The sequence below is a fragment of the Ctenopharyngodon idella genome, chromosome 16 (genome assembly GCF_019924925.1).
Source record: "Ctenopharyngodon idella isolate HZGC_01 chromosome 16, HZGC01, whole genome shotgun sequence".
Taxonomy (NCBI): Eukaryota; Metazoa; Chordata; class Actinopteri; order Cypriniformes; family Xenocyprididae; genus Ctenopharyngodon; species Ctenopharyngodon idella.
Window position 1 is genome coordinate 15,118,570 of NC_067235.1, and position 23,644 is coordinate 15,142,213.

The window sequence follows — 23,644 nt, forward strand, 5'->3', positions numbered from 1 at the left end:
TAAAAGAATTAAAACAGTATATTTATTACCTAAAAGAATGGGCAGAAGACTAATTCACACTAGTCTCAGCATGTTTTATTCAACGCACTTTGGTTTGTGTTGTAGGGCTTTTGAAAAAAAGAGGAAGCAGGAAACCTGGGACAGGATGTCAAAGACAGAGAGGCACCTGTAACCTTTAACCTTGTCAACAACAGAATGATGTGTCAGGAAAGAAGCATTTGTATATCCGTTTATGTGAATATGTGTATATATCTATATATCCTATTAGAGTGTATACAAGAATAAGAAGCATTTGTATGAATATACCAATACTTAACCATTTTTCTGGTTTAAAACACAAATCTAACTAAATTTGTATGCAATTTTGCTTTTCAAGTTATTTTTTCTTTCAAAGAACATCTAGCTATAACAATTATTTTTACTGGAAAACATGAAAAAAAATAATGAAAAATGATTTTTGGTGTGTGTGTGTGTGTAAAGCAATCATGCTGTTCTACATAACATAAATACACAGACACTCACATGCACCATGTCAGACCAAAAACCATAGCCAAAAGCTCTGAGAGCAGTTGGTCTCTCAGACAGGAAGCACTGACAGCAGGCTGTGAAGGCTCCTGTGCGTCATTCAGACTTGTCCCTCCATGTTTGTTTTTAGTGTGTAAGTGAAAGCTCTTCCTGGCTCCTGGTCAGAGGGAACGTGTTTGGAATGAAGTGTGCATACAGTAGCACACGCTTTCTTTGGTAAAAAGTTATTACTGTATACATCTCTCACACTCCAACTCTAGCTCGTGAATGAGAAGATGGTTTGGTAGCCAGCAGTGCCCTACAAAGGCAGAGGACAGTAACTACACTGTGTTCAATTACTGTCCCCTAGTTAGTGCTGTGCACAGATTTCTTAACTGATCATTATTGATTTATAAAAGATATATATAGAGAGAGAGAGAGAGAGGGGCCTATCTCTTACATTGGTGCCGTTACCCGGATGGGAGCGAGGTTTATGGGGTTGAGTATAACGGAGGCCAGCTAGTATAGTTGATGTGCGAGTAAACCTCACTCCTCTGATCTCAAGAGATGCTCTAGCGACTGACACTAAGGGTCGCATCTTTTAGCCTCCTTGTTAGAGCGTCCGACTCCCACGCCGGAGACCCAGGTTTAAGGCCCGTGCAGAGCGGGGCGAGTAGGACCTGGGTAGAGGGGTTACATATATACACAGTCAAACCAAAATTTATTCAGACACCTTGAACATTTCATTCATTAATACAGTTTATTCACTATAGTTTAAAAAAATGGTAATAAAATATGACAAGATCTCAGAGTTAAACTGTGTCAGAAAAAAATAATCTTAACTATGTCAGATAACACTTAAGAAAAACATGGTCAGGTCAAAGTGAATAATTTTTGGTTCCAAATTTTTATCAATTTTACTTGTAGTTCACTGTATGAAGAATTTTTGGGTATAATATGTCAGTTTACTTTATTTTGCTATCCTCACTTACATAAATGAACTATAGTGTCCTGTAAAAATATACCAAAAATATCAAAAACGTCTGAATAATTTCTGTTTTGACTGTATATATATATATATATATATGAAGACTTCAGATGCAAAAGCCGCTAAGTGCCATCTGAAATTTTCTTCTAAAATTAGCGTTTTTATCAAGCTTGTATGTTTAGGTTCAGTAATTTCACTTTAATGGCAATTAATAGGTCCTTTTCATTGCCTTTAAAGTGAAATAACTGAACATAAACATACAAGCTTGATAAAAATGCTCATTTTAGAAGAAAATTTCAGATGGCACTTAGAGGCTTTTGCATCTGAAGTCTTCATATATATATATATATATATATGTATGTACGTGTGTGTGTGTGTGTGTGTGTATACATATCTGGCTAAAACCGCAATAAACAATACTATTACATTTGTCAGAAAATAATAGAGCAAATATGCTCTATTGTATACACAACTACAACACAAAAAATAAAAATATACAGAAATAAATTAATATCCTGCTCCAGACAATGGATTTAGGCCTGTTCCAAAAATAAATGCTAAAATAAACATTCTTTACAGAGATGGAAAGGTTCTGAACATAACGTTAACCATTATATGCTGAAGGCCTTTTTCCACTTTATGAATTACCCGTAGCCCCTATTCTCATCATGTTCCAATTTGAACCAGGACATTGGCGGACACTTTCTGCAGCAAGTCACATCCGTGATTTCAGTTGTTCGTTAATTTCTTTTTTTTTTTTTTTTTTTTTTTTTTTACATTTTTTTAATATAGTATTTTATATTGTATATTGCGATTATTATTTTATTAAAATTACTGACACATTATTTTATAGCCTATTATCGTTGTATAATACTATTATTAATTTATTTGCTTCATATTACATCTGAAGACTAGAATAAACACAAGAGGAACGTACATAAATGAAGTGTGTAAATAATAATAAATAGGCCTACTAAAGTACTAATATTGGTCTCGTAAGCCCCGCCTTGCCTCATCCTTATGCTCCCCCCACATATTTTGATTTCCCACAATTCAGTGCGCTTAGAAAGTCTTTCGAGAGGACGTTACGATAAGGGCATAGCAAAAGGTAGGCCCTTAATATTTATATTTGTTTAGTCCAAGTTGTCTTGAAATTGTTTATCTTGTGTAAGTTTTGTTGAAACGCTTTACTTTTACTCTATTGTAAAATTCATGAAATATCAACTGGCGGTTTACGAGAACGGTTCATTTGAGTTAGTTAGCGAGCTAGCAAGCGGGCTACTATAAGCCGGTTACACCAAGGTTATGTTACTTGAGTGAATATATCTGCTGTTTTCAGCCTATTTTAAACATATTTTACGCGTTTACAATTTCACTATTGCTTAAAATTACTTGAAATTTTAAAGAGCTCGTTTAAAGTATCACAAGTACGTTTTAGGCCTCGTATGATGAGACTGTGGCTGGCGTCACTTCAAACTGTGTCTGTGAATATCACTCTCAAATGTTTTATTACGCTGTCCAGCTACGACATTTTAACAGCTCGATGGTGTACTTTAAGTTGAGTACTTTGGTAATGTTGTTGATCTGTGAATGTTTATGTCACGCAGACCTATTATCTTTGACTGAAGATGGCTGATGTTATTGAGGACAAGATCAAGAACTACAGAACGGCTCCATTCGATGCCCGTTTTCCAAACACTAATCAGACAAGAAACTGTTTCCAAAATTACCTTGGTAAGTACAGTAGAAATTATTATACGATCCATATTTGTACAGAAAATAATGACAAGTGCTTTCAAACTTTGGACAGCTAATCTATAACCGAATGCATCATTTATGAAAGAGAGAAGTGTGTTTTACACACGGGCCTGTACAAAAACATCAGTAAGAATATGAGGCTTAGGTGCGTGATTGTTAATAGTATACTGATTTCACAAATAGTTCTCTGCAGCCTGTTTTGTTCAAGGTCACATCAAGCTGGGTTGTTTGTAGTAAATCTCTTGTTCCTGTGTCTCTGCTTGAGTTAGTCCAGTGCCAAGTTGCAACAAACCTCTGAAGACATAAGCTATAGTGAATCTATTAATTGTTTGACCTTATCAAAACACTATATGAATTGAATGACACGTGGTGGATGTCAGGGTTGTAGACTACGGACTATTTCTGGCTGATTTCAGTGCAGATTACTTAATGTTGTTTCTTTCTCTCAGACTTCCACAGGTGTAATAAGGTTTTGTCAAGCAAAGGGCAGGAAACTTCTCCCTGCGAATGGTATCAGAGAGTGTACAAGAGCCTGTGTCCAATGAGCTGGGTGAGTCTGTCTGAATAACTAAGTTATAACACTGTAGTCAACATAAAATCCACATTGAGCCATTTATGTAATGCACATTTATCAGTGTGCGTCTCATTAAAATAAATCGCTCTACCTCTGAAATTTCCCTTTTCGCTGACATCACTAAGCCCTCTGTTTTTACTATTCATTTTTATTAATAGTTTTTCTTTGTTTTATATATATATATATATATATATATATATATATAATTATATTTTTTTATTATTATTTTTTATACAGTGTATTTAGATGCATATTGTTTTGATAATTCAACACATTTTTTTTCTATTTGCATAGGATTGACAGTTCAGCTGTGTCATTTGGAATTATAAAAGATTATAGACACTATTTACATAGGTGGCCACAACTAAAAAAGTGAAACCAGCAGGGGTGTGCCATCACAAATGGACACTTACCAATCAGGTATTTCATATTGTAAACTACAATAAGAGAAAATGGCACAAAGTGACATCTACCATTTTGAAATGCATTATGAAAACTGGCACCAACCATTCAGAAGTGTGCTGGACCTTGACACCGGCTCTTCACAATGCAGAGTAATGTAGGTCTGTAGATATTATATTAAATTATTATATTACAGCAAGTCAAATACTTTATCAAAACATTTAGGCATCTCCAGAAGGAAAGCATGTTCACATTGTTAAAACCGCTTTTATTTCTTATGACGTAATTCCATAAACTTATTTGTGAAATATTAAAGCCATAGATGAGAACCACTAACCACAAATTAATTTATATCTAAATTTATTTTGATCAGTATCAGACTCTGATTACGTTTTTTGTTTTTGCTACCATCTAACTCACAAATAACAAAAACACCACCCGTGGATCTTCCTCAACTGTCGTAAGTTTTGGTTTATCTCGTGCTGGCCAATGTTACACTTACTTGTACTGACACCTACCGGCGTGCCTGCAGCATCATGCAAAAATAAAGGTTTACAGTAATGGATGTGAATGTTAATGCGGTATTCGTAGTGACCAATTATAGATTTATTTCGTGTGTTTCCTCGAATTGCATCATCAACATACAGTAGCACTGGTATTACATAAATACAAATGTGCCACAAATTGACTACGTGTTTGAAAAATATGACCTATTTGTAAACGCGTTTAATTGCTACTATTTTTTTTTTTTTTTTTTTTTTTTTTTTTTTTTTAAATCACTAAATTAGGCTATTTAGGATTTTGTGGCACAATTACATCAGTATATCTGTTTAATTTGACTGTCAGTCACTACTGGAGGTGCCTCAACATACGGCACCATGTTCTGCAAAATTGTCAGCTGCACATGCCACTATCTGCTGACACATACCAATGAAAACCGGATGTGCCCCTAAGCATAGCGGCATGTGCCAATGGTTTCTGTGCGTAAGATGCACACTTAATGTTAATTCCGCTACTGTTTTCTCCTACACTTAAATTGCACTACCATTCATTGTTAATGTTTTGGAAAGAAGATTTTTCTGCACAAGGCTGCATTAATTGGTGTAATATACCGTATAACTGTAATACTGTAAATTATTAAAATTTAAAAATGACTGTTTTTGGTTTTAAAACATTCTGTTCTTATTAGTTTTGCAGCTTAATATTTTTGTTTAAACCGTGCGTTTACATGATTCTTTGAATGGAAAGTTCATAAGAACAGCATTTATTTGAAATAGAAATCTTTTGTAACAATGAGTCTAATTAGATTGTGGATTATTCGTGCTTATACACACAGGAGCACTTCTCACGAAAAATTGACATATAAATTTGACTTGAATCATAAGCAAATATATTGACTGTCTTCCATTTAAAATCTTCATCCGTATTTTCTCTTTGCTCGAATAGAGCCTGAATAGTCGTTCAGGTCTATTTTCTTAATCACTTTCTGAAATAGTATGCAAGCAACGTGTGAAGGTAGTGCCAAAAAGCCTCCACAAAATTGTCTATTGCTCTAATACACAATCTTTCAAGTGTGGCTATTAGCCTTTTTTTTTTTTTTTTTTTTTTTTTTTTTTTTTTTTAATAAATACATAAACATGGTAAAGATTGTCTCTTTGGATGTACAAGAAGACTCATTCTGTTTATACCCTTTCAAAATGTGGCTGTGTAACAGCATACTTTGGGGAGTTGGCACTAGTGTAAGAATTCTTATAAGCTGCTGGCCATGTTTGCAAACATCAGTGTTACTGGAAATCCATCCAGCAGTTTTGGTATTTCATTAACTAGATTAAGGCTGGCAATCTCTGCAGACTTTCATTCAGTAGCCCCTCACTGCAGAACACACGAGATCCAGGGGGCGGAGACGGGTAGGGTAAGGGATATGTAAAGTGCGAGGAGTTGGATCCAGATCCAGGGGGTGGAGATGGGTAAGTTTAGATCCAAGTGGCAGAGACGGGTAGGTTTAGGGATATGTAAAATGGGAGGAGTTTGATCTAGATCCAGTGAACCCTGGATCTCATGTTCTGCAGTGAGGACCATCTCCTTTCATTAGTCATCAAAATTTTGATGAAGAAAGATTTGAGCATGGTTAGGGTGAAACCTTGCACAAAGAGTTCTCTATTCTCCTGAATAAAAAAAAGAGAAAATTCTGGGGAAATAAAAAAAAAGAAGAAAAACATTTTTTTTTCTTCTTTTTTTTTATTTCCCTAGAATTGGGTGTCATGCTGCCTGACTTTCAGATAACTAGTAGTCCTGGACTGCAGCCAGAATTGAATGTTGAAACTAGTGTGACTGTTGGGCTGTTTCCATGCCTTTTTAGCTATAACATCTTAGAAGCATCTCGTTCGTTTGAACTTTTTCAGTATTTGCTACCTGAATAAATCAGTTAAAAACAAACAGGTATATACCAATTATTGGCAGCGGGAGTTTCCCATCCTGATCATCATAACAAAATGTCCCCTGTTAAAAATGTTAGTGTAGATAAGCAACTTGGTTTAAGTAAAGAACACTTAAAGGTGCAATAAGAGACATTTTTACAGAAACATTTTTTTGTTATACTGGTTGAAAGTCTCCTCATATCCTGATAGCAATCACTGTTAAATGGTCTAAATGTATATCGTCTGTGGAAGTCGAAGAACCATAAAATGTTCATCCAATTTTTATATTATTTTGTTTAGGCCAAATATAATGTTCTACCTGCCTGTAAGCATATGTTTTTACATACCCTCGCGCACCCTGTTCGCAGACATGATACGTAATCAGTGCGTTTCATGCTATGCAGAGTTTATACAGACAGACCTCAGTCACGTGCAAAGTTTCTAAGTTGTTTATGTTCATTATTATTGTAATGTTATGTGCTTTGAGACATGAGGTAGTTTAACACCGTCTCTTGTGACGCTTTGCCGAGAGCAGCTGTGTGTATGTGTGCGTTCATGTGTTTTGGAGGTGTGGCGGCTTTGGATGGCGATTTGCAGGGAGGGTGGGATCTCATTGCTTTCGATGCTAGCGGGCTAACATTAGCATTTCCCAGATCTCCTACTGCACCTTTAAATGGAGTATTATATAGTACACTTTCTGAAGTCACAAAATCCTGAAATTTTAGTGAGGATGTTTTAAGTCAACGATTTTTTTTAATATGTAACCTGATGTAATTGCTCTTTCCCTTCCCTTTCCTTCACTTTTATGAACAGGACACAAGCGAAGTATGATAAGATGTGTGAATTATGTTTGAAATACAATGTGTTCTTGTCTTTGTTCTTTCCTTCCTTCAGGTGGAGAAATGGGATGGACAGATTGAGGATGGAAGCTTCCCTGGAAAGATCTAAATGGTCTCTGTTACCTTCAATTCATGGACTCCCAACATTTTGTAGAGTACCTCATAATAATTATCCAATTTTGATGTTGTCTTAGTTATTGGTTTGCCCGCTGGAGGATGAAAGGTCATTCAGAGTGCAACTTGGAATCATGTGACCTTTTGACCTTTAGCATTTTGAGGTCCTACATTAGCATCACGCTTTGTGTCACTACATCTTACTGTTGCAATTTACAAAATAAAACGCACAATTTGAATTGATTTCAATGGTTTTTTTTTTTTTTTTAAATAAAGTGCAAACAAATTATAGTTTGTACTGAGTTTTTCTAAATCAAACATTCTATTAACCACCTTTTGTGAGGTGTGGAGTTAAAGAATATCTGCTATATTAGGGTCTTCAGCCCTGCTCCTGGGGACCCACTGCCCTGCAGAGTTTAATTCCAAACACCAGAAGCAGCTAATCAAGCTCTTCAGGATCACTTGAAAACACACAGGCAGGTGTGCTGAAGTAGGTTAGAAGTAAACTTTGCAGGACAGTGTGTCCCCAGGAGCAGGGTTGAAGACCTCTGTATTGATGTTTAAAATAAAAAAAAAATGTATATATTAGATGTCAGATTGCACAAAATGTTAAGTTTGCAAATAGTTGATGATCAAGGTGAACTCTGTTCTTTCTACATGCCTTATTTAATTAACCATATAGACTTAAAGCAATGACACAAAAGCCAAATTCAGTTTGAACAGACAGGATCAGGTTTCATGAAATCAGGAGGTTCTATATTAGCCGTTACCCCGCATTATTGGCTCAGTTTAATCCTATTGCTTGAAGTGATCATGCTCTTGGCTTTTAAAACAGCAGATGGCGGTAAAGTAGCATGAATTAGGTTCTTACTGTGGCGGAAACCATTGCTAAGACTGATCAAATGTAGTAATAGCAGTGACAATGTACCAATTGCACAGAATGCCTAGAAATTCCTCTATTTCTATATCTTTTTAATATCTGATGCAAACCATGAGGGCAAAAGGACACACAGGAAGTGTATCAATCAAGATAAACTTAAGTCTTCATGTTCACAATGCAGTAATTTTTGCAATAATAATTGTCTTGGTCGCCCTGAATAGAATATAAGTTTAATTATGTGTGTGTGTGATGATGATCAAATGTTATATATATATATAATATATATATACACACACATATATACATACATTTGGGTAACTTTTCTGCCCTTTTTTGTTTGCTACTGTAGGTTTTGATTTTAATTTACATAAGCTGCTTCGAATTAGTTTCAGACTTCTTCACTTTAGTTTAATTCTGATAAACTGCTTTTATTATGTCCCGTAAATAACATCAATGCATATTTTAATACGTTATCTAAATATTTTCCTTTATACAACATTTGTACAAGTCTGTTCGTGTTCATGTCGGCGACAGATTTGGTACATAACTGAAGCATGTAAAAACTCGTCTGTGATGCTGTAGGGATAATGATAAATTGGCACCCTTCAGGTATAAGTTTTTTAACAAATGATTAAAAATGTCGGGCTCATAGAGAATTTGTCTCGAAGGATCCAGAGTTAGTTTATGCTAAAAGAAAAAAAGACCACAGTGTGATCTCAGTTCTCAAAATGTGTTTCCTTCAGCAAGTTCCTGTTTGACTGTCTTAAAAACACAGTCAACTAGTCTAGCGTTATGTATGTGTTTGTGTGTTAGTTATTATTAGGCTATGCATTATTACATTGTAGAAATTACACTTTCATGTCATTTCCTACTATATCTACACTGCCAGATAATTTGTAATGGACAGTTTCACTGAACAAATGACAGCTATATGAGCGTAGGCAACGAAATTGTTATCACTAGATCACACACTTGTATGAAGTGCCAGAAAACCCCGCAAATTGTCCAATCTCGGAAGAGAGGACTACTTGTTTACAAACAAAAAAGACGTAATTTTCTCACAGAACCTCTCACATGACAACAATAACGGTTTTATTGTAAGCCAGCAGCTTTTTTCTGGTGGGATGCTGCGCGAGATGAACAGAGGCGCGATTCACGTCCAGTCTACTGTCGAGTAACCAAATAAGGACATAAAATAGAGGCAGGTCCCAAAATCTCATAAGCTGCCTGTCTAGATAGAGTTCTTGACGTCAGGCGCGTTCCGAGAGCAGGCGAACTGCTCGCGCCTATGATGCTCTGATGCTGTCTAGGTAGGCTGTTCTGGTTTTGTTTTGAGACACGGCCATTTCCTAAGAAAGGAGGTTACGTGAATGACTTAAAAAGTTCTCGTTTAATCCTGTGACTCAAATATTACAGAAACAGGGGGAGCATGGCTGTGACGACAAAAAAGTGCAACGTGCTTGTGCTCGTGTCTCGCTCTCCATAAAACCCACGAGCGCGAGAGTGTTTCATCACACACCAGCAACTACCTGATCGACGCACGAGTTCTGCAAACATAAACGTAGGTAAATATTATTTTAGATTATTACATACAAATATAACATACTATAATTAACATTGGAATGATCTTTTATAACAATATTGAACAAAATATTGCTTCATAAGTATCTAAACGTTATTTAAAATGTTAAAATTGTTTAATTGTTGCCTTAAATCGTTATTAAAATAACCATGCAGTAAAATGTATTGTACTTTTTTTTTTTTTTGAACACTTTCAATTTTATTACTGATGAAGAAAATAGATAAACGTTTTAACTGAAATGACAGAAATTAGCCTGTGACAAGGGAATTAAATAAGGATTTATTTTTACAATAATGAAAACAAGTTTTATTGATATAATAATCAAATAAAATGTAATACTGTGTTTGTATGAAACTTTTGATGCATAAATGCAGCTATAACTTAAGACTATGTGCATAACCAGCAGATTTGTCTTTAATCAAGAAACTGCGTGAAGCTTTTATAAACTAAAGCAAGATTGGTTTTATTCACTGGTAGAATGTTTAAAATGTCAGAGTACAGGAAAGTCATTAAAAAGTGAGTTAACCAATAAAACCACATTTGAGCGATATAGAGAGGGAAGATCTTGAGCTGACAGAGATGCCTCTTATATTTGACTTCCACATTTAGGCTTTGCAATTTGCGTTGCACAATACTAATGCTCAACTGACATCTCAACTCAGCATACATCCGTTGAAGGAAATCATCATTTTTTGTGGTTTTTCTTAAAGAAGACATAAAAGTTTTTTCATTCCTTCATGTTACTGAAAACAATTGTTCATATACTTCTTTTTTTTTCCACTCTAGAGCCTTTTCCAAAGCCAGATTTGTGCTTAACCAAATAAGTTTGGTTTCACTGCAAGAAGAGGAAGAACAAAACCTCTGTCTCAGTTACAATAACTGGCTTTCGCAACAAAGAGCAGAATGGAGAAGATGAAAGACAGTAAGGTAGAGGATTTTCTCTGTCACTCACTATATACAGAACAAGTTGTGATGTTTAGTTTTCTTCTTTATGGTTAATAAGAAAAGGCTTTACCATCACCATAACCCCTATGAAATGTACCATTTTTAACCATTTTTATACATCCCTTATGAAAGAAGTGTGCCCTAAGTGTATTGCACTTATTTTATTCCGAATCTTAAAAGTATATTTAAAAAAAACTGTACTTGCAGAACATTAACTAAATGCCCACTTAAAGGAACATTCCACTTTTTTTTTTTTTTTTTGAAAATAGGCTCATTTTCCAATTCCCCTAGAGTTAAACAGTTGAGTTTTACCGTTTTCGAATCCATTCAGCCGATCTCCGGGTCTGGCGGTACCACTTTTAGCATAGCTTAGCATAGTTCATTGAATCTGATTAGACCATTAGCATCTCTCTCAGAAATGACCAAAGAGTTTCGATATTTTTCCTATTTAAAACTTGACTCTTCTGTAGTTACATCGTGTACTAAGACTGATGGAAAATGAAAAGTTGCTATTTTCTAGGCCGATGTGGCTAGGAACTACACTCTTATTCCAGCGTAATAATCAAAGAACTTTGCTGCCGTACCATGGCTGCAGCAGGCGCAATGATATTACGCAGCGTCTCTCACAAATGTCTCCATGGTTGCAAGGCACACTCCCTGTGCAAGCAGGGGGTCACAGGTGCTGCGTAATATCATTGCGTACCCATGGTACGGCAGCAAAGTTCCTTGATTATTACGCCGGAATAAGAGTATAGTTCCTAGCCATATCAGCCTAGAAAATACCACCAGACCCGGAGATTGGCTGAATGGATTCGAAAACGGTAAAACTCAACTGTTTAACTCTAGGGGAGTTGGAAAATGAGCCTATTTTCAAAAAAAGTGGAGTGTTCCTTTAAGTATACTTAAAGTGAGAACACTTTATTTTACAGTGTCCTTGTTACATGTTACTATAGTAATAACTATAAATTTTGCATAATTACATGCAACTATCCCTAAACCAAACCCTAACACACTTAAGTACACTTTTAGTACTTTCACCCCCGGTTTCCACAGATGAGGCTTAAGCTAGTCCCAGACTAAAATGCATGTTTGAGCTGTTTTAACTGAAAGCAACTTGCACTGAGATATCTTAACATATGTCAGTGTCATTGTTTTGTCTCAAGATGCACACCAGTAATGTTTTTTTCTAGTGTACTTTTATAAAAGCTACTTAAATATCCTAATTGAACTAAGGCTTAATCCTGGCTTAGGCTAAGCCCTGTCTGTGAAACCAGCCCTTAATACTTTTAATCATTGTTTTAATCATCTTTTGTCATGCTTTAAAAAGTACATTTATTTGGATCTGTTGACTAACATACAAGTTTCAATAGAAATGACATTAAAGTAAATTTTAGTTTACTGTAAATGCTTGTCAGTACATTCAGCAGCACATTTTAACTTCAACTTATGACGTATAAAGATACTTAAGTCCTTAAGTGAGTCAGAAAAGCCCCGTTAAGTTCAGCCTATTGCATTTAATATAAATTTAAACTATAATACATTTTAATCTAATTGCAGCTAACATCCAATTAAGTATCTGAAAACATTACATTCAGTTCGTGCTGAATTATATAATTCCTTAAGTACTCTTCTTAAAAATATGCTTAATTGAACTTCTTTTTCACAAGAGATAAGATGCAGAAACTGATTTTTGTGTAATATATACCTCATCTGCTTATTTTATGGCAAGTTGGTAGTTCCTAGATATGTTTTAGGCTGCTATTTTTCATAATATGTGCCATAGTTTGTAGTAATTCTAATGGGGAGCCACCCTTGTGGTTACTTTGGTCTTACTACATATTCACGGATATAGTAAACTGTTACCATGCAAGAACTGTAGTAAATGTTCAGGGGATGTCTGAGTGGATTTGAAATGTTGTGATATGTTTTTATTGTAGATAAAGCTTGTTTTAGTTGCCAGTAAGATTTACATACTGATTGTGTAATGTTTGTGTGTGGCTAATGTGTTGCACTAGCAGGTTTAACTTGGTATTTTTTTGATAATCTCTATTACTTTTCAATTGATTTGATTAATCACCTAAAGAAATATGACATGCAAGTAGCTGTAGTGGGACGTTGTTTGACCTGCTTTGTCTTGTTTGGATGGTGTTTGGACCAAATCCCAAATGATTCTGATCCTAGTTCTTATTAAGGGAATCATCCTGGAATGTGTAAGACAATCTCTGTGCAATTTTGGTATAAAAGAGAGGATTACAGCATGTGAATTAAGAAACTGAGATGTGCAAAGGAGACCGACCAGGAGAAATGCCTGAGCAGAGCCGGGTTCAGATGGCATGTTCGAACTTGAGCATAATATAAACAGCATTCCGACCGGTTCTCACTTGTTTTAGAACGGACAGAAAGAATGGAAATTCCCAATCCAAGTGTGCAAGTCCCCTGCAGGTCATTACAAATCTATTAAGTGAGTCATTGAATGTGTTGATGTAATAAATGAATAGGGAGGGAGACTGGGGGTGCAAATATGTGATCTGGTCTGTCCCGAACGATAGAAATGAATGATGCAGTGATGGATCACACTTTATCAGCAGAACTGAACTCGTTATGAACTCATACAGATGGCTCTGGCTTCTTACAGGTCACATGATGACATCCATATACTTGTTCACAGTCACTTCTCCAGGAGTCAGCCGCTGTTTGTGTGTGTGCATGTTTGGGTGTTTTTAAGTCTTTATCATAACATCAGACTGGTGTGCACACGCAGAAGTTCCTGTGCGCGGGTTTAAAGGTGCAGTGCGCTGTTTTTGTACGAACATTTGCCAAATATTGCATGCAGTAGTGAGGAAGTTACTCAGTCCTCTGCAGATTACCATTACTTCATGGAAAACATCATTACAAATGACTTAGTTACTAATATTAAGTTACTCTCTAAAAGGCTCTACAAACCTATAAAAATACAAATGTCACCCAATACACCCTATAGAACCGGCCATCAGATTATTGTTATTCGTGACTCCCCTAACTAAAAGTCGGCATGAAATGAAAGTTGCGATAGTCTTTTCTTCCCTGTTGTGGTGCATATCCGAGTGAAACGGCTTCTCGAACAAGAAAAAAATGTAGTGCGATGCTAAGGGGTGCCATTTCATTGTGCCTGACACGTATTTGTTCCATCAATCGGATTGATTTTAACTCATTAATCTCTGATCAAGTTTATTCTATTTGCAGCCGCACAGAAGTAACATAGCTGACAATTAGCTTAGGTTGCTATTTCTTTTAATTTCACACAAGTGGGAGGAACAGACGTCAAGATCACAGCAGCCAGACTATGATTAGGGGAAAAAATGACACATAGGGACACATTCCAGTTATTATGTCAACTGATTTTTTTTTTTGTTCCACTTTCATACATACTCTGAGAAATTACTGTATTTTGTAATTTGTTGTTTTCAGTAAGTTCAAACAGAAATTTTGAAGGTTTATAGACCTTACTTTAACTTTTAAACTACTGTATATATAAATAGAGGAAGAAAAAACAAAAGAAACATACAGCTAAATAGTGGTTGTCAATAGAATCAAATAACTAATCTCATGGTTTTCCAATCAGTCTTTAGAAAGCAGAATAAAACAGTAATAATTTTGAAGGGTTAGTTCACACAAAAATTAAAATTCTGTCATTAATTACTCACCCTCATGTCGTTCCAAACCCATAAGACTTTCGGTTATCTTTGAAACACATATGAAGATATTTTTGATGAAATCTGAGAGCTTTCTGTCACTCCATAGACATCTACACAACTATCACATTGACGCTTGAAAAAGTTCATAGAGAGATTACATAATTTTTTTTACATAACTAATACATATTTTATTCACATATAAACATTGATCAGCGAATATGAACAGAAGCTCAACCGAACCTGCTTAATGCGTGAAAACAAACCTCTTCTGGAAGCTCAAACGTGCTGCGTAACACACGAGAATGAATCTCATTGGTTCTCGCATGGTTCTTGAGTTTCCGTTTACCACAACAGATGTGTGTGTTAATGAATGTTTATATGTGAATAAAAGCCGAAATTCAATCTGTTCATCATATAAAGTGAGCGTTTCTCTTCAGAAAATTTGGACTAAACCGCTCAATTCATATGGATTATTTTTACGATCTCTTTATGAACTTATTGAAGCGTCAAAGTGTCAGTTGCGTAGCTGTCTATGGAGGGACAGAAATCTCTCAGATTTAAGGACTGCTCTCAGAAATAGGACAGTTTTGAGACTTTGTTGGGTCATTGTTACTTTCATCTCTACTCTTGTCATTGATTCTGCATCTCACAGTATGTGTATTCCTTCTTTTTGTTCAGATGAAGCAGGTGACACACTACCTGGTGTTCTGTGTGTCCACGGCCGTCATCGGCTCGCTGCAGTTCGGCTTCAACACAGGAGTCATCAACGCACCCGATAAGGTAAATGTCTCATTAAGTGAGTAGCATTTTAGACTTCAAAAAACAACATTTCATCACTCACTTCTGTCTGTCTCTCTCTTGATGATCAGAAAGTGCAGAACTTCATCCGAAACGTGACTCTAGAGCGCACTGGAGAGACCATGAAGGACACCACACTCACAAATGTCTGGGGTATCGCTGTTTCCATTTTCAATGTTGGCGGCATGGTTGGGTCTCTTAGTGTTGGTGCTTTGGTTGACAAACTTGGGAGGTGAGGAAATAGTGACCAAATTCAAAATCACACAATTTATTTTGACATAAATCTAATGTAAAACATTTTCTTGATTCATCTCCAAAATTCTCTTTACAGACGAAAATCAATGCTGCTGTCCAACATCCTGGCTCTGATTGGTGGAAGCCTGATGGGCTTATCCAAAGTCTCCGCCTCCTATGAGCTGATGATAGTGGGCCGCCTGGTGATTGGTGTGTTCTGTGGTCTTTGTACAGGACTGACACCCATGTATGTGGGTGAAATTTCACCAACGGCACTGCGAGGGGCTTTTGGCACCCTTCACCAGCTTGGGGTGGTCATCGGCATCCTGGTTGCACAGGTTAGATTTTCCTATGGATGAATGTAAATAAAAGATTATAGGGATCATGTATATCATATACAATATATGGGATCATATTCTGTCATCATTTACTAACCCATATCTCATTTAACCCATATAATTTTCTCTTTTTTTCATGCAATTATAATAACACCAAAGCCTCCAAGCTGAAAAAAAGATTCGAAAGCACCATAAAAGTATAATAAAATTGGTCTATACAACTTGTGCGCTATAGTATGGAAGCTTGTTTCCGCCACTAAATAAAAAATAAAAAAGGTAATTGCAACTTTTTATCTCACAATTGTGAGTTTACATCTCTTGTCTCAGAATTGTAAGATATACACTCGCAATTGCGAGTTATAATTTCAGAATTGCGAGATATAAACACAATTGCGAGAATTAAAGTCAGAATTGCGAGTTATAATCTCACAATTGTAAACTCAAATTTCTGACGTCTTTTCTCAGAATTGTGAGATAAAAACTCGCAATGGCTAGTTATAAAGTCCAATTCTGAGGAAAAAAGATGACTTTTTTTACAGAAGTGCGAGTTTTATCTCACAATTCTGACTTTATAACAAAAAATTCTGACTTTATAACTCGTAATTGCGTATTATAAAGCCAGAATTGTGAGATATAAACTCGCAATTGTGAGAAAAAAAGTCAGAACTGCTAGATAAAAAGTCGCATTTATACCTTTTTTATTTTTATTCAGTGGCGGAAACAAGCTTCCATACTATAGCCCTCTGAAGTCACATGATAACTTTGTGCAAGGGACAGGATGAAATTAAAGTCATTATTCCCTAAAGATCTTGACGTGTTCTCTGCACATTCAGTAGTGATGTCAGATTTGTGAAGAAATAATTCTTTTGAGTGAGATATTTTCAGTGAGTTCGTTCACATCACAAAACTGGTCTGAATGATTCGTTCATAAATTGAACTGGAATTGAATGTAAATTGAATTGAAGTCATTCACTGATGTCGGTGAATAACAACAAATTAATATCCTTTTTCTCATTAAATGTTATTGTATGGCTTCAGAGGATATTTGGACCATTTTTATGATGATTTTGGTTCCTTTTTGAAACTTCAGTCCCTATTCATTGTATTTTATGGTCTTTAGAATTGATACTTTTGTATTGTACAGAAGAAAGGAAACATACTGATTATATACACTTAAAAAGTTAAATGTAAATTTTTGTGTATTTTTTTTATGGTAGATCTTGGGTCTGGAGTCATTGCTGGGGTCTCAGTCTTTGTGGCCATTATTGCTGGCTTTGACGATCCTGCCTGCAGTGTTACAGACTGTTATGCTGATCTTCTGCCCAGAGAGCCCTCGATACCTGCTGATCAGTGTCAACCAGGAGGATGAGGCACGCAAAGGTGAGTCTCCTATGACTGCTCAGAATTTAAAAGCATCAAATTTGGATCTAGAAAGAGCAGGAGGCATGCAGAACACACCATTTAGCACTGCCTGAGCAACTGAAGTGTACAGTAATTACTCTTCTGCACTGACTATGTTGTTCTCTCTCTTTCTTTTGCTCTCAGTGCTGACACGTCTTCGTGGGCATTCAGATGTGGAGGATGATATTCGTGAGATGAAGGAAGAGGCCATGAAGATGTCCATGGAGAAAAAGGTTTCTATTCCGGAGCTGTTCCGTAACTCCGCCTACAGACAGCCCATTATTATCGCCATAATCCTGCAGCTGTCCCAGCAACTGTCCGGCATCAACGCTGTGAGTCTCCACACTCCACACTTTTTCACCTGCACTTCCCCACACTAGTTACGTAAAAGCTTACATAATGATCTTTGATTAGCACATCCTGTTCATCCTGTGACATATTTATAGCCAGCAGTGACTGGTTTTCTCGGGTAAAAATACTAAACATCTACAGTATAAAACAAGATATACAGTCAAACCAAAAATTATTCAAACATTTTTAATATTTTTGATATAATGTTACTAGTGGGTGCAGGACATTGCAGTTCATTTAAGTGAGGATAGCAAAATAAAGTAAACTGTGACATATTATACCCAAAAATTCTTCATACAGTGAACTACAAGTAAAATTGATACAAATTTGGAACCAAAAATTAATCAGACACTTTGACCTGATCATGTTTTGCTTAAGTGTTATCTGACATAATTAAGATTAATTTTTTCTGATCTTGTCATATTTTATTACCATTTTTTTAAACTATAGTGAATAAACTGTATTAATGAGTGAAATGTTCAAGGTGTCTGAATAAATTTTGGTTTGACTGTATACTATATGTACCTTGTAAATATAGTGTGTAATTTTTATATATATATATATATATATTTTTCTTCTTCTTTGTCATCTTCTATTCTTGTTTAAAATGCCTCAAATATATAGGTAATTAAGTTTTTTTTTAAAATATATTTTATGAGATATATAGTTACACGGTTATAAGGATACTTTATTCTGATTGAAAATGAAATTGGAGGACTTCAGTATTTATAGTATTGTAATATTGTTGTAGTGTTCGTCTTGTTGCCAGGACGATTGTTTTTTACATTGTAATAGATTATAACATAATAAGCAGGTAAGATTTTGAAACAGTTTCAACTTGTATCAACATTTTGTGGACACAAAATAATTTTTTTGTTAAAGTGATATGAGTACATTAACACTTAAATTTTCACTTTTTTGAAGTGGTTTGTTCGTCATGGCTCAAAGTCACTTGCTAGGAATTATTTTGCTTTGTGGAAGTTTTAAGCTAATAAAATATGTCAACTCAAATCAATATTTCATGTCCATATCAATTTGGGTTGAAATATTTTTGGGGTTTTTTAATGCGTAAATCAAGAAGAACTATTTTCCAATGAGTTAAGAAAAATAAACTTAATATTCTCTATAACAAGTCATGCACAATTTTCTCAAGTAAATGTATCTTGTTTTAATAATGTTCAGATATTTTTACTGGAAAACAAGACAAAAATACTGATTAATAAGTGTTTGTTTTAACCCTGAATTCTTAAGCTTCCTTCCATATTTTCCCCTGTTCAACTTAAAGTATTGACATGAACTGTTCTAAATGTTAAACAGCTGCATTTTCTGTACATTTTCCAGGTAATTTATTACTCGACAGAGATCTTCCGAAAAGCCGGTATCACTGAGCCAGTCATTGCCACCATTGGAATGGGTGCAGTCAACACTCTCTTCACTGTCGTCTCTGTAAGTTAATATACTCACATACACAAAACATTTGAAAAGAACTGTACTGTAGGTAAACAGTTGTCAAATTCATTTCATCACCCTTGCATTTGCAATTTCATGCCCTTGTTATATCTGTTAAAGTACTTTTGTGAGGGTGTACTAAAGAGCAGTGTGTTGATGCTCCCGTTGCTTTGCTCAACAGCTCTTCCTGGTGGAGAGGGCAGGGAGAAGAACACTTCATATGATTGGACTGGCTGGAATGACTTTTTGTGTTCTGCTCATGACTATTTCTCTTAAACTTGTGGTGAGTTTTGATATACTAATATATATATATATATATATATATATAAAATTAAATAAAACTGAATATATATTATCATTAAATGGGCCTACTGATAAACTACTGATCTTCAGAAGTAAATGGGATAGATTAAACTAGGGATTATTTAAATTAAATATTAGAGAATAGAGACATTACATTTTTATTAATTTTTAAATTCATTCTGTCTTTAGAACCCTGCAGACCCTGTTCAGAATAGCACTGTCATCGCCAAGACTGCATCTGAAGCGGTCAGTATGTGATCTTACTATTGAATGCCAACTTACACTATGTTAGAATTCATTCACTGAAGTGTATCCTTCCTCTTTTTTTTTCTCTTTACAAATGATTCAATTTCCGGCAAGCAGGGAATTTCAGCAGTCAGCGTTGTGGCCATTCTGGCAGTGTTAGGATTTGTGGCCAGTTTTGAGATGGGACCAGGGCCTATCCCATGGTTCATAGTGGCAGAGTTATTCGCTCAGGGTCCACGTCCGGCAGCCATCGCTGTGGCGGGATGCTGCAACTGGACCGCCAGCTTCATTGTCGGACTGTCTTTCCCACCACTATTGGTAAGAACCTTGTCTCAGAATTCAGCACTATCACATTTTTGCATGGACACAAGAACTAAACACATTATTATGACCTTGCTTCCTTTCCAGGAACTGTGCGGCCCGTATGTGTTTATCATATTCCTCATCCTCCTCATCATCTTCTTCTTGTTTACCTACTTCCGGGTTCCCGAGACCAAAGGCCGGACATTTGAGGACATTGCCAGTGGATTTTCCAATGTCGCAGGGTCCAATGCTGCCAACTACACGTCCCCAGAGGGTGCCGTCACTATGCCAGTGTCCCCATCATCAGACAAGATTCAGATGACTGAGCTGGCTGGACAGGAGAAAAGTGGAACAAACCTATAGAGAAAACCCATAATCTACACACAAGATTGACACCCTAAATGGACAGATGCAGCTAAATAATGGGCATTATTATAAAGGAAATAGCTTGGAGGTATTAGCTTGGATGGTATTGAAAGCCTTTTTATAATTGGCAATTTTAAAGTCATTATGGCGCAAATAAGTGTTACATGTAGTTGCAGATGCATTATGATAAATTGCTGAATGTTTAGTAAGATATAGAGTTTAGTTGTATGTGTAATTGTATGTGTATTCTACTGAGCACTAAGCACTTGTCCATAATCATGTGGAATATTAAACTGATTACTATGACTTGTATTTAAATAGTTAATTAACAAATTTCTCATATTGCCCAAAGACTTAAATCAGACTTGCACTAATTTATGCACTAATCAGACTCTCTGATGGCCTTTAATACTGCTATCCATTAGACAACTTGTTGTGCCATGAGTATCTGGTCTTTTGTGCAAAGGAGTTCTCATGGTCAGTGTCAAACTAGAAACAGAACCTAGAAACAGAATCTGAAATAATTCTTCTTTATTTTACTATTTAATTGGATTTAAAATCCTAGATTTTCAATATAGTTTGAGTCCCACTGTACATGTTCAGTTATGTATTTAAGCATGTGACGATGTTTATGTAGGTTATACTGTTTTATAAGTCTTGCTGAAGGTACGGTAGGAATTATCAGTGTTTAAATGGTGTTACTCATCCCTGAAGTATTTCTCATAACGGCTGTCACTCCACCTGACTGTACGAACACTACTGATACAGGATCATATGAAAGTTAATCATGACAGCCCAGCAATCACAAGCACACATTTATTGTTTAACATGGACCTATGTGCATCTGATATTTTGAGTTTTTAATTAGACTCCATTTGATTTTGGGGGTAATTAGGACTGTTTACTGTAAAAGTATTGCTCAGCAATGTAAATATGAATATATTTTGGTTTGTTTACATTTATTACTGCATTTTGTTGCACTCTGCATGATGGAGATTTTTTTTATGAATGTTTTATATATATTTATATATTTTGTTTTATTTATAGCTTTTATAATTAAATATAATTAATTTTGTTTCGAAATTTTTATGTTTTTACTTTTGCTTCAAGCACAGTGTCCTAAATTTGTGTATATTTAATACTGTAAGCACTTGGAAGCATATTTTGTGAGATTGACAATATTAAAACATTCCCTCATGATTTGATTTGACTTTTGTTTGTAACTGTTTGCATCACAGGAACTCTGTACATATTTTTTAGATAATTGTCATGTAACGGGCCTTTTCATTGTCATGACATGTATCATCAAGAAGTGTCATATATTCTAATAGATATTGCTTCATTTGTAAGCCACAATCATGAGATAGCTTCTGATTTATTTTCAAAATTGATCATAAATTCCCTGATTAACTATGGTAAACCTATTATAAGTGTTTATATTTTAGACCTGTCGGGATGGTTTAGCGGAAAATTGTGTGCATACGTTATTCACAAGCGACGTAAATAGAGAAAAGTTGCTCTTACACCTGGGTTGTGGTGTGGGAGTGGTTAGTTGTCACAACGAGGAGAAGGTTGACATGGAGAACGCTATCTCGAACCTCTGGAGAATCACCAGTTTAAAAAAAGAACATAGGAAAGTCTGCTGGCAAAAAGAGGACGCGACAGAGCTTGTAATAAAACGAAAATCAACACTGTTTTTTCTTGTCAGAGACGGCAAGAAATGAGGGATTTGAAATGTAAAAGCGACGCGGAGATGGCGTTTTTATTACTCAAAAGCTAAGGTATTTTATTCAACAGATAAATTGCCATATGTAGGCTAGCTCTTGAACGGAGTTGTAAAGCATTGTTGCAGAGGGATTTCATTATGGTTGTTGTAGCGCCGCTGTCCTGGAATTTATTTTCAAGGAAGTAAGTTATGTGTCTATTAATGGGTGTAGCTACAGTAACATCTTCAGCTAGTCAGCTTAAGATCCTTTCAACTAACCTGGTTATATATTGGTTAATGTTTTATGGGCACTGAGCAGTATTCATCCGCAGTTATGCAGAGCCGAAGCACAACTAAAACAATGTTCTTCCGCAGAATGCATAGTTTTTAACTGCTAGAGGGCCAAAAGTTGGTGCACCTTTAAGTATGCACTTTAATTAGACTTTTAACGACAGATGTTTAAAAAACATCAATTAAATATCATTTCATTTCATTTCACCTGCTCATCCTGTCCTTTGAAATATGGTAAACAAATTTGGCTTTCTGTCCTTAAAGGGGACCTATTATGCCCCTTTTTAAGATTTGTAAAATAAGTCTCTGATGTCTCCAGAGTGTGTATGTAAAGTTTTAGCTCAAAATAGCCCACAGAGATTTTTTTTATAACATGTTAAACTCGCCACTTTTTGGGGTTGAGCAAAAACGTGCCGTTTTAGTGTGGGTCTCTTTAAATGCAAATGAGCTGCTGCTCATGCCCTAAGAGGGCGGAGCTTCAAGAGCTAATGCTCCGAGCTCCAGTGACAATCTCACGCATTAATAATCTCAGAAACTCTCTGTAGCTGTGTTTAGTTCGAATCGGAGTCTGAAAATGATCCCTACAGAGCCAGAGAATATATGCTGCATGGAGACAGAACAGGTATAGTTTAGTTTAATTCCGTTTAAATCTTATGTTGTCATCTTGCTTTTATCCACTATTAGTACGAGCCTGTTGTAGCGAACCGTCCGAATGATGGCCAGATCTTTACTGATGAGTTTATGAAGTTTATTGTACATCACACAAAAGATGACGCGTACGTTATCACTCCAGAAAATCACCATTAGAGCTGAATAAAACAGTACAAGAAGTGCGCATTAAAGTCTTTTATCTATAAACTCTCCCTTGCATTATCATTAACATACAAAGCGAACTACACAAAAACACTCGTTACAACTAACAGTAAACAAATTACATACAGACCTACTTTATGCCTTTTCGGGGGTGCTTAATAAACTGGTAAACTTTATATCCATAAAACAACTCCGATGGACTGTAATAAAGTGCGCGAGCTCTCTTTCTCTGCCGTGACCGGTATCCTCCGGAGAGGATCACGTACAGTTTGTACCGATCCATTCTTGAATAATAAAATAACACAAGACGCGTCACTCGTATTATTATGAATGGGAGAAAGTGCAACGCGCAATATGGCGGAATAAGTC

General features: G+C 35.8%; 3 protein-coding genes across 6 annotated transcripts in view; 2 read left to right on the top strand and 1 right to left on the bottom strand.

Moving 5' to 3' along the window:
- The window catches only part of il11a (interleukin 11a), a 134,364-nt gene that overhangs the window by 53,863 nt on the left and 56,857 nt on the right, over positions 1–23,644 (bottom strand). The window lies entirely within an intron of this gene.
- On the top strand, positions 2,476–7,839 carry LOC127496751 (cytochrome c oxidase subunit 6B1). Its single transcript, XM_051864498.1, has 4 exons — positions 2,476–2,600; positions 3,100–3,226; positions 3,700–3,800; positions 7,538–7,839. The coding sequence occupies exons 2-4, from the start codon at positions 3,121–3,123 to the stop codon at positions 7,589–7,591; spliced, it is 261 nt and encodes an 86-aa protein (XP_051720458.1). The 5' UTR covers positions 2,476–2,600; positions 3,100–3,120; the 3' UTR covers positions 7,592–7,839.
- Positions 9,329–21,671, top strand: slc2a3b (solute carrier family 2 member 3b). 4 transcript variants are annotated; one of them, XM_051864470.1, is made up of 13 exons: positions 9,329–9,786; positions 9,893–10,041; positions 10,845–10,985; positions 15,356–15,457; positions 15,547–15,707; positions 15,807–16,047; positions 17,265–17,427; positions 17,593–17,780; positions 19,141–19,245; positions 19,430–19,531; positions 19,741–19,797; positions 19,915–20,115; positions 20,206–21,671. In XM_051864470.1, exons 3-13 carry the CDS (start codon positions 10,962–10,964, stop codon positions 20,461–20,463), a joined length of 1,602 nt encoding a protein of 533 aa, XP_051720430.1. In that variant the 5' UTR covers positions 9,329–9,786; positions 9,893–10,041; positions 10,845–10,961; the 3' UTR covers positions 20,464–21,671. The 4 variants fall into 4 exon arrangements, with proteins under 4 accessions (XP_051720430.1, XP_051720429.1, XP_051720427.1 ...); XM_051864469.1 differs by having other exon boundaries at positions 9,330–9,786; positions 9,893–10,037; XM_051864467.1 differs by having other exon boundaries at positions 9,727–10,041.

Excerpts from the sequence above, each read along its gene's own strand:
- LOC127496751 (XM_051864498.1), top strand. The coding sequence starts at position 3,121 with ATGGCTGATGTTATTGAGGACAAGATCAAGAACTACAGAACGGCTCCA. Across the intron at positions 3,227-3,699 it reads CTGTTTCCAAAATTACCTTG|ACTTCCACAGGTGTAATAAG; the intron begins GTAAGTACAGTA and ends TCTTTCTCTCAG. Across the intron at positions 3,801-7,537 it reads GCCTGTGTCCAATGAGCTGG|GTGGAGAAATGGGATGGACA; the intron begins GTGAGTCTGTCT and ends TCCTTCCTTCAG.
- slc2a3b (XM_051864470.1), top strand. The coding sequence starts at position 10,962 with ATGGAGAAGATGAAAGACAGTAAG. Across the intron at positions 15,708-15,806 it reads TTGGTTGACAAACTTGGGAG|ACGAAAATCAATGCTGCTGT; the intron begins GTGAGGAAATAG and ends TTCTCTTTACAG. Across the intron at positions 16,048-17,264 it reads TCGGCATCCTGGTTGCACAG|ATCTTGGGTCTGGAGTCATT; the intron begins GTTAGATTTTCC and ends TTTTTATGGTAG.